Source organism: Anas platyrhynchos, chromosome 2, assembly GCF_047663525.1.
Source record: "Anas platyrhynchos isolate ZD024472 breed Pekin duck chromosome 2, IASCAAS_PekinDuck_T2T, whole genome shotgun sequence".
Lineage (NCBI taxonomy): Eukaryota > Metazoa > Chordata > Aves > Anseriformes > Anatidae > Anas > Anas platyrhynchos.
In genome coordinates, this window is record NC_092588.1 from 22621043 (window position 1) to 22631709 (window position 10667).

Here is a 10667-nt window from a genome sequence, read left to right on the forward strand (position 1 = left end):
GCTGGGAGGGAGGACACGCTGCCAGCCCTGGGGGGACCAAGGGTGCCCCTGGGGTGCGATAGCAAGGGAAGGGGTGCCAGTCAAGGGGGGTGAACAGAGCAGATGGCCCTTAAATAAACTTAGATGGGGGAAGCTGTCCTACAGCCAGCAGAGCAGTATCTCTGGCTGCAGAGGCATTTCTTTCCCTCCCCGTCTTGCTGCACGGGAGCAGGCGGGGAGATAGGCCTCGTCCACCTAAGAAATTTTGGCTGGGTGTGAGATGGCCTCGCCTGCCCCATCTGTGGAAATCCACCTGGCTGCCTCGGTCTGGGGCAGAGCGGGGCTGGCTCGGGGGTCCGCGGCCCTATGTGGGGTAGGGAGCAGCAACGCAGCCCTTTCAGCACCAGCCACGGCTCAGGCACTGCTGGTTTTGGCTTGCTGCTCGTTAACAGGGTTCGGGTTCTCTGCTGCAGGACCGGTGAGGGACGGGGATGGGGACACCGCAGTCACCCCACCCCAATCAGCATCTGCTGACCTACACCTGGTGGGACGTGTCCCCAAAGAAGGGCACATCCCAGAGCCCTGGCATCCACTGTAGTGGGGCATGGGAGCGGAGCCCCCCTTATTGAGCTGGGGCCGGGGGGGTGTCCCACAGAGTCAGAGCTTGCTGGGGCAGGGGGGGAGATTTCTCCTCATCTGGACCAGATTTCGGGAAAGGAGGGGGGCAGGACGGGTGTCCCAGCCTGGAAAAGATGAACTTGGGGGTCCTAAATTGTGGGGAGGAGTGTGCTGGGAGTGATAAGGGTTGCAGAGGAGGGGGTGCACCTCCAAATCTCCCTACGGTAATGGGAGGGAACAACACGGGGGTGACCGGAGGCACTGGTGAGGGTGAGAAGGGGGGGGAGGCTCCGTGCCTTCACCCTGCTACCTGTGAGCAGGGCCCCCCAGGGAAGGGAAGGGGGGAATGGGGGGGATGAGGGTCTCCCAGGGGGGTGAGCAGCCAGCACGGGGGTCCCTTTCCTCCCACCCACCCCATGCTTGGCGGTGGGAATGGGGTGAAGGATATGGGGGGGGACGTAAGGGGGGGCTGCCAGCGCCCCCGGCCCTGGAGGGGTCCGCGGGGTCCCGGGGCGGTGCTCGGGGCTCGCTGTTTGCTCGCCGAGCGGTGGGGAAGGAATCGTCTTCTGCGGGATAAAGTCCCTGTCTACGCGGGTGAATTGCCCGTGGCCAAAGTCTAATGGCAGGGGACTATCTCCTGCAATCTCCACGAAAGGGATGACTTTTACAATACATGGGCTGATTGCAAATAAGTTACTAATAAGCCGCTTTGGCGTAAGAAGGGCTCTATACATTATTTCCTAAGATCTTGTTTATTTGCAAGTATTTCTTTCTTTCTCTTCTTTTTAGAAAAAAAAAAAAAAAAAAGTATTTCGTTCGGGAAAATAATAAAAGTACAGAAGTTAATATTTAGACATTCGTAGTATTAAGTAATAGAGCTATAAACTCTCAAATACGGCACTTTCATTTTACTTAACAATAGATAACACAAAAGCAACAGTGAAACAGGCCAAACAAAAGCGATCACCAAAATTGTTGTGACAGTACAATTACCCGACTAGGAAATTTATTCAATATGCTTTACCATTGCATCGACACAGCAGGAAAAAAAAGCCCAAACGTTCAGAGAATAATACAACCAGGCAGGAGGTATTTGGAAAAAAAAAAGGATTTATTTTGAAATACACTTTTTTTTTTTTTAATTTTTTTTTTTTTAAGAGATACTTTTGACTCCCGGATTTGTTATCGCCGTGCATCTGACATGACAACACGAAACGAACAAACAACGAAAACCACATTTCTGTACAGAGCTCTAAAATGAGCCGCGAGTATCTACAAGGAGTAGCTTTACGCCTCGGTGTGGCTTGGAGAGGGGCCCGATCCTGCAGTCCACGCTCTCTTAAACGAGTTTTGCAGACGCGTGCTAGGAAAGATTGGCCCCTGAGCCTGCCCTGCGTTGTGTGTGTGTGTGTGTGTGTGTGTGTGTGTGGGTGCACGCCTGTGACTTTCTGCCATACAGTCCTTGAGTAAAATGAGCAACTCGGAGCTGCGGGCGCGGGTGCGGGGTCCCGGGCTGCTCTAGAAGTCCTGCCGGGGGGTGTGAGTTAGGCTGTGCCGCCGTAGATCACAGTTTCGCCTGAACACTTTGCCGCACTGCTCACAGTTGTAGGGCTTGATGTCTGTATGGGTAAGAAGGTGAGTTTTCAGGTTACTTCTCTGATTAAAGGTTCTTCCACATGTGGGGCATTTGTGTGGAGATTCCTGTTCAGATTTGAAGCAAGCAAAGGATTAATCCTTCACAAACTACCTGCCTTTCGCGTATCGCCTGCGCTTTTCGGTAGCAAAAACGCTTGAAAAAGTCGGGAAAAGCGGCGCGGCCGCCCGAGGTGGGACGGGGGGGGGGACACACGGCGACATCGGCCGCGTCCTGCCCCGCGCCTCGGGGGCTCCGGCGCCCCCCGCGCCTCCCCCAAACGCAGCCCCGGCCCCGCGCAGCCCCCGCGCAGCCCCCGCCGTCAACGAAAAAAGCCCCCAAAGGGCTGCGAGGATAAAAACAAAAGCGAAGCTCGCTCCCCACCGCCTCCAGCCAGCCCGGAGCGGCGGCGGAGTTGAAGCCCCGGCTCTCGCCGCCCCGGTTGCCGCAGCCCCGTCCCCGTGGCAGCCCCGAGCCGTGCCGAGCCGTGCCGGCGGCACACGAGCGGAGAAAAAAGGGAGGGCAGCGCCGGGCTCACCTGCATGTGGAGGGTTTTGTGGACCGCCAGGGTCCTGGACTGGCAGAAGCCCTTCCCGCACTCCTGGCACTTGAAGGGTTTCTCTTTGGAATGGATGTACCTGCAAAGGGAGGCAACCGCGGGGGTGAGCGGCGCTGCCGGGACCGCGGGGGGGACAGACAACGCGGCTCCCTCCCCCAAACCCCTCTCCCCTCTTTTTTATTTTTTAAAATTTTTCGCCTTTTTTTACGGCGAACCCCATCGGCTCACAGCGTTGCCGGCGACCCGCAGCCGCTCCGCGGGGCACGGCCGGGGGAGCTCCGCCGGCGGCAGCGCAGCCCCAGCCCCGGTCCTCTGCCCGGCGGCAAAGCCGGGGGGGTCCCCGCCTCGCCCCCCCACCCCAAGCAGGACCCCGCTTCGCAAGGGGGTCTCCGAGCAGCCCCCTCGACGCCTTCACCCCAGCCACCCCCCTCGGAGCAGAGCGCAGGACCCCGCAGGGCTCAGCTTTTGGGTGATTTGGGTTTATTTAATTTTTTTTTGGGGGGGGTCCCCGCTGCTTTCCCTCTCGGCTCGGCTCAGCGAAGCCCACCCTCCCCCTCTGCTCCTGCCCCTCACCGGTGGTCCCGCAGGTGGTCCTGCCTCCGGAAAGCCTTGTGGCAGATGTCGCAGGTGTAGGGCCGCTCGTCCGTGTGGGTCCGCTCGTGGATGAGGAGGTTGTAGGACTTGGTGAAGTGCCTGCCGCAGAACTTGCAGATGAATTCCTTTTTCGTCTTGGAGGGCAGGCGGCCCCGGGAAGGCTTTCTGTCCGGGGACAGCTTGCTGATCCCCGACAGGGGGGACGCCAGTCCGGGGCTCAGCTTGGCCAGCTCGCCCACTTTGGGGGGATCCTCCTGCGTGGCGGCCACGGCCAGGTTGGCAAAGTCAAAGCGGGGCCTGTCCTTGTGCAAGGCCGGGAGGACGTGGGCGATGGCCCCTTGCTTGGGGTGGAAGAGGTGCGTGGCGAAGGGGAGAGCGGGGAAAGGGAAGCGGGAGTCCACCAGGCCCTGGGCGGCCGCCATCTCCGTGATGGTGGAGCGGGTGATTTCGTGCACATTGGGGTAACCCAATGTCCAGTGGTTCATGTGCATGGTTTGCACGGCGCTGAGTCCGTACAGACCTTGCAGCTGGTCCACAGCTGCAGGGAAGGTGTTCACAGCCTGGAGGAAGGAGTAGTTGGTGAGTTGCAGGGATGGGTGCAGCGGGATGGGGGCCGGCAGCGCCTTGCTGCCCATCTTCCCGGGGCGGCGGAGCTGGTGCCTCGGCTGGCCTTTGGAGACGGGGACGAAATCCTAGGGAGAGAGCAAAGGGGAAAAGGAAGGGAGAGAGACTTTTACTGAAAGCGCCGTGGGTTTTTTCCCCCTCCCCGGGGCCGAGGCGAGCAGCCGGGGCCGCTGCCGTGCTCCTGCCCCCGCTCCCGTCCCGCCGGCGGCCGCCACCGGCGCGATGGCTGCGCCCGCAGAAACGAAAGCGTGAAAAAAAAAATAATAAAATAACAACACGGATCAAAATAGCCCTCCCAGAAGCACTCCTTCAACCGAAACTTAAAATATTATTTAAAAAAAAAAGAAAAAAAGAAAAATAGAAGCCTGGCTCCCATCAGACAAACCGCGGAGAAACGCGCCCGGGACGCGCAGCCGGGGCCGCTCCGCGGGGTCCCCGCGGTCCCAGCGCGGCCACCTCGGGGGCTCCCCCTTGTCCCCCCCCCTGCCCCGAGCCGGCCTCCGGCCTCGCTGCCAGCCTGGGCTCGGCCTCCCGCAGCCCCCGGGGCGCGGAGGCCCCGACCCCGAGCCCTCCTTGGCCGGGACCCCCCCGGGAAGGCGCAGGGTGCGAGCGCGGAGCCCAGGCAGGGCCCGGGGTGGTGGTGGTGGGGGCTTTTTATTTTATTTTATTTTATTTTAATCCCCGCTCGGCTGCTTATTTTTCTTCCTTCAACACCAACCCATTTATCAAGATAATCGAGGGAGAGCGGAGCGGCTCCTGCCCCCCACACGCACACCTCCTTACCCCCGCCCCCCCCCCCCCTTCCACACACACACACACACCTCCCCCCCTCTTCCCCGAGCTGCCGGTCCTAAATAAATCCACTTTGCGCTCAGATCCCTTCCAGATGGCCCCACACAGCCCAGCCGAGCCACCCCGGCTGCGGCCGGCCCCGAGGCCTCCCCGGCCGTCGGTGGCTTTCGCTCGTCCCCTGCAGCTCGAACCCGTCGGGGAGCGGCCTGCAGCGGGACCCCCGGAGCCGCTCAGCTCCCTCCAGGCCGGGGGAAAGCTCCGGTCCCACCGCCCTGCTTCCGTACCGGGAGCCCAAGCCGGGGAAAAGGGGCTCCTGGCCCGCACTGGGATTTTGGGAGGGCCGCGGTTGAGCCAGCTCCTCTTGGGGTTTATGAGCAGGGGCGGGCAAGGCGTGCTTTCCAAAAATAGAAAATATTTAAAAATATATATATAAATCATCATAAGAAAAAAAAATAAACGGCTTTATCCTTAAAAAATAAAAAAAAATATATAGGTCACCACGTTCATAAAAAAAAAACAGCAATTAGAAAATAAGGAGTAAAAGGGAAGGTCGAGGCCGCCGAGCTGGCCCCGCACGGAGCCCTCCAGGCCGCCGCAGGGCTGGGGCTGCCCCGCCGGCTCCCCGCAGCCTCGGCCCCTCGGATGGGTTTCAAACCCCTTCGCCCCCAGCCCCTGCAGCGCTCCGGGCTGGCCCCGCGGAGAAGAAACGCGGAGAAACCTCTCGGGGGGGCATCCCCGAGCGCTCCCCGCTCCCATTTTCGTTTTCTTCGGGCCGCGGCTCGCCGCTGCCCGGCTCCCCCCGTTCGCTCCCGCAGCGTTATGGGGGTGACCCCGCGCACACGGCGACGTTTCTATTTCTTATCTTTTTATATAAATATATATTTTTTTTTCTTCGGGGAGGTGGTCGCGCGGAAACCCCTTATTTTTAAAGACCTCGCAGCGGCGGCTCCTTGCTCCCACTCCGCCAGGGAACACCGCGGAGAGGGGAAAAACCCTCCCGGCCTCGGCGAGCTCCGGGGCTCGTTTGGCACCGCCAAGGGACCCCGCAAATCTGGGCGAAAGGAGCGCGCCCAGCGCCGAAACCCCCCATTTTTAACCCCAATTTTTCCACGCGCCCCCCTTGCCCCAACCGCGCTGCCCCTGGCGCTGCTCTTTCTCGGGGCGGGGGGGGGGGGGGGGGGAAACCCCATGAAAACCTATCGAAAAAAAAAATCCCACCGCCGAGCGTCCCCGTGCCGGCTTGTAAGGCCACTTTCCACCAAGGTGAAGGGGGGAAAGTCAACCAAAAACGGATGTTACTTAAACCTTGGCACTTCCTTTTCCCTTCCCATCCAGGGCGCTTCGTTGAACGACGCCTGCTGTCTCCGCGGCGAGCCCCTCGCTACCTGCCTGCCCCCGACCCTACCCGAGCCGCCGTTCCCCTTCCTCCTGCTCCGATTTAGGGCCGGGGAACGGCCCCGGAGCTCCCCGGGTCCACCTCCAGCCCCCCGCGGCCACCCCCGGCTATTTCCACGGGGCTTCGGCAGTGAGACCCCAGGAAAAAAAAAAATAAAAAAAATAAAAATAAATATAAAAATAACTCTTCCCGGTAGGATTTTGGCGTGAACACCACCACCGAGCTTAACGGGGTGGGGTGCGGGAGGGAAAAAGGGGGTGCCCAAAGGGTGGCACTCGGGGACCCCACGGCCGAGCCGCCCCCTCCTCTCCTCTCCTCTCCCCTCCCCTCCCACCGACGGCACCGGGCAGCGCTTACCTACCGCAGCGGGCTGCTCCTGCCGGGCCTCCCGGGGCAAAAGCGAGGCGGCACCTTCACGGAGCCATTACATCCACAGCTTGGAGGGGTGGCGAGAAGCTCAGCGGGGCCGGGACCCGGCGGCGGCCGGCATGGTGGGGACGTGGAGGGCTGCAGCTGGGGGTCGTGGGGCGGCGGTGGCGGTGGTGGCGAGAGGGGGGGGTCCGCGCGTGTCCCGCTGTAAAGCCGCCTCCTGCCTTCGAGCCCGGCGAGGCTCGGCGCGAGTGTGAGCCGCCCCCTGCCCGGTCCATCACATTTCAGCGGTGAGTGGTGGCGAGGAGCCGCTGTCCCCGCCCGCCCGCCCAGCCGCCGGCCCACCCCGCGGCGCGCACAGCCCCGCGCTCGGGGCCGCGCACCCGCCCCGGCCCGCCCCCGGCCCGCCCCACCGTGCTGGCCCCGCTGTTTACTCGTGTTTGGGTAGCAACTGGGCTTTAAAGGGGCAGGATCGGCCCCCCTTTTCCTTGTCCCCCCCCTCCCGGCACGGCGTTACCTAAGGTGACTCGTGTCCCCCCCCTCCTCCCCTCCTCGCAGCGCCGCAGCCGGGGGAGGTTCGGGGGCGCGCACCCCGCTGCCGGCCCCGTTGGGTTTTCCGCAATCCTATGCCCTGTTCAGCACCGGCTGTGAAATAAACCTAAAAAAAAAAAAACCCAAACTCCCCCCAGAGCAGAGAGGGGCCCGGCAGGACCGGGAGGCGCAGGTAGCGCTCACGTCCAAAGGGCTCCGCGGCCGCCATGGCAGGTCGCCCTCCGGGCCACCACCTCCTGGAAGCTCCTGGGCTTGCCCTCAGCAAGCCACCGGGCGAAAAGCAGCGGAAAAAAATCCCTCTGCGTGTACGGGGGGGGACGCATCGGTGCGCGGGGTGCCCCCGCGCAGCCCCGCACCTGGGGCAGGCAGGGAGCTTGGGGAGCGGTTTCGGTTTTCGTGCCCGGGGAGTTGGGGCTGGATTCGGCCTCACTCCGGATTGCTCGGCTCCAAAAAGCGCTGCGCTCCTCGCTCCGCACCGCTTCGGGCCGGGGTTTTGGGGAGTTTTAATAAGAAGGTTATCTTTCTCTATGCATTGCTGAAATCCCAAGCGGGGGAGGGATTTTTTTGTACAACCTGGCCGGCAGATCCGAGGCTCTGAGTGTAAAAAGATGTGAGGAGAAATGGCGTGTGCGAAGAGCTCTGAAAATGGCTCAAGGTAGGCTGTGTGGCGTTCAACTCAAGCCCGCTGAAGAGAAGAGGACGCAAGCGACGTTTGCATTGGGATTTTTTTTTCTTTTTAATATATAGGAGAAAAAAATATCCCAATTTGGGGTGGGCAAGGGGCAGCTTTGGACGTGTCCCCGCGCCGGGGACAGGAGCGCAGGCTCTTGATCCTAAAGGAACGCGCGGCTGTAAACCCCGGCCCCATAAACAAACGGCATTTGGGCTCCTCGACCCGAAAACGCCGGCGGGGGAGGCTCCACTTTTGGGGAGCCCGAAGCGGGGACCCCCGGAGCCCGCTGCGGGGCCGGGTGCGGGACGGGGCGCGGGGAACGGGGCCGAGCCGGGCCGGGCCGGGCCGGGGCCAGCGGTGCGGTGCGGTGCGGTGGGGGGGCCGGGTCCCCGAGGGGTCGCATCGTGCTCCGGGGCCGGCTGGTCGAGAACGAAGCGGCCACGGGAGTTTTTATTCTCCTTTCCCACCCCGCGCTGGAGCCTTTCGGGGGGCCGTGGGGACCCCTCCCCGTCGACAGAAAGGCCGGAGGGGGTTGTTTCTCCTCCACCTTCGTTTCTCGCCTTTCCAGCGAGGCAAAGAAAAGCCGCACTTGTTGGGAAAAAAAATAATAATAATAAAATTAAAAAAAAAAGACAAAAATCAAACAAACAAAAGCCCGAGCTCGGGAAGCGCCCAGACGGCCGCCCAAACGAAAAAAAGCCTCCAGACCCCAAAACGGGAGAGGGGAACGAAAAACTCCCCGGGCCGCTGGCTCCGCAGACGGCTGGCGGTCCGAGGCCGGTCCGGGAGAGTGGGGAACCCCGCGGGCAGCTCGGGCCGGCTGTCCCCCGCTGTCCCCGGCCAGCAGGTGCTCGGCGACAACCCCCGGGGAGCCCCTGGGGGGGGACCCGTCGGACCCCGACCCCTCCGCGCCCCCCCGACGGCGGTGCCCGGCTGGCCCCGACGGCAGCGGCCACGGCGGCTTGTGGGGCTCGGGGCTGCTGTCCCCAGCAGGTGCCTTCCTCCTTCCACTCCTCCTCCTCCTCCTTCTCCTCCCGAAGCTGCAGCAGCTCAGCACAGCCCGCGGCCGCGCCGTGCCCGGGGCGGTGCCGGGCGGTGCGGCGGGGGCCCGGGAGCCCCGCACCCGGCCCGCGGTGCTGCAGCGCCCCCTGGGGGGCTCCCGGGCTCACGCCGCCCCCCCCCGGCTCGGCTCGGCACGGCCCCGGCTCGGCACGGCCCCGGCCCCGGGGCGGCGGCGGCTGCCGGCAGCGTGTGCCGTCGGGCAGAGCCGCGGTCCCCTCGGTTTTCTCGCTTGTCTTTCTTCATTCGGATTTATTGCATTATTATTATTGTTTTTCCCCAAAATCCAAACCCGCAACGGGGGGAAAAAACACCCCGTTGGGATGCGGGGCCGAGCCGTCGGGGAAAGGGGCTCCGGGAGCGCCGCCGGGGATGCTGCGGCACCGGCGACACCGGGGACACCTCGGGGGGCTCTCGGTGGCTCTGCCGCCTCGGTGCTGCCCGCTTCGGGAGCCGCCCCGACGGTTCCCCGAGGGCGCTACGAGCCCGGGGGCAGCGACAGCGTCGCCGGGCCCCCCCCGGGGCTCCGCGGCTCCTCGCCGGGGTCCCCTCGCCGCCCCCCGGCACCGGGCGGTGGTCGGGTCCCCCCTCGGGTCAGGCCGGTGCCTTAAACGGCTCGGAGCGAGCACCCTGCACTTAGTTCGTTTTCCTTCTATTTTTTAAAATTTGTCAATATATTTTTTCTTGCATTTTCTTTCTTTTTTATTTTTCTTTTTATTTTTTTTTGAGCCCGTCTATGTGGCACCCGATTCCGCCGGTGGTTCTTGGTGACAGAGCCAGCACCTATTTCCCTCGGCTTTTTTCTGTTTTGTTGTTGTTTTTCTTGCTGGTTTTTTTTTTTTTTTTTTTTTTTGCTGATGTTTTTATTGACGTTTTTAACACGACAGCCCCGAGCTGCCGGCGTTCAACACCCACGCGTGAGCGGCAGGAGGGGGACACGGCGGGGGCGATCCCCTCGCAGCATCACCCTCCCGAAAATAAATTCCCCTCGCAGCATCACCCCCTAAAAAAAAAACTAATTCCCCGGTAAAACATCGCCGGGATGAGCTGGAAACGAGGCAAGGGGAATGCGCAGCGGCTGCACCCCCTGCCCCCCGCGGAGGCTCAGCCTCCGCCACCCCTCGCCCACGGCCTCTCCCCCCGGCGGTCCCCCCCCGACGGCCCCAGCCCCTTCCCGGTGTGTGTGTGTGCAGGGGGGGCACCGCAGCCCCTTTCTCCCCTCTTTCGGAGCCCGGTGCCGCACGTCGGGGCTGCCCGCAGCCTCCGGCAGGGAACCGGGGGATCCCAAGGGGGTCGGGGGATCCCAGCGGGTCGGGAACCCACCAGTGTGAGCAGCTGCCCCAAGCTGGGAGGGTGGCGAGGTGTGCAGTCCCAGAGCCGAGTGTTATCGGGGAAATGCGGGGGAAATATCGGATAAACGGAATAAATTGGTTTGAGGGAGGCGGCTGCGGTTTCGGGCTCGTGCCTCGTAACTCACCTAGGACGGGAGAAATCGGAGGGGGGCAGAGCACGGGGCCCGTAGGTCTCGTCCCGTGCCTTACATTAAATAACTTGCTCTCCTCTGGAGTATTTTCTTTATTACACGTGGTCATTGGATACATCTGCGGGCTGAGCAGGGATTTGGTTATGCCAGCACAAAACCGGGGCTATTCCATCGAACCCTTCTGCACCGCACTCCCCTTTTACCTACCCTCCCCATGTGCATTTCCCCTTTGCAGCCCCACATTCTCCGTGTCCAAGCCATGGCGAGGGATATGTTAGGAAGCAGGGTGCTACGGAGCATTTCGGCTAGTTCCCGAGTGCTACGAGCACGGTGCGA

The 10667-nt window shown here is 62.2% G+C and overlaps 1 protein-coding gene across 3 annotated transcripts; it reads right to left on the reverse strand.

Moving 5' to 3' along the window:
• Nucleotides 1-1687: 1687 nt before the first annotated feature.
• Nucleotides 1688-6980, reverse strand: OSR2 (odd-skipped related transciption factor 2). Of its 3 annotated transcripts, none has more exons than XM_027452511.3 (4): nucleotides 6557-6980; nucleotides 3363-4075; nucleotides 2769-2868; nucleotides 1688-2298 (listed from the first exon to the last, which is right to left on the reverse strand). In XM_027452511.3, the coding sequence occupies exons 2-4, from the start codon at nucleotides 4016-4018 to the stop codon at nucleotides 2116-2118; spliced, it is 939 nt and encodes a 312-aa protein (XP_027308312.1). In that variant the 5' UTR covers nucleotides 4019-4075; nucleotides 6557-6980; the 3' UTR covers nucleotides 1688-2115. The 3 variants fall into 3 exon arrangements, with proteins under 3 accessions (XP_027308312.1, XP_027308311.1, XP_027308313.1); XM_027452510.3 differs by having other exon boundaries at nucleotides 6553-6980; XM_027452512.3 differs by having other exon boundaries at nucleotides 1688-2216; nucleotides 6553-6978.
• Between the last annotated feature and the right edge of the window lie 3687 nt (nucleotides 6981-10667).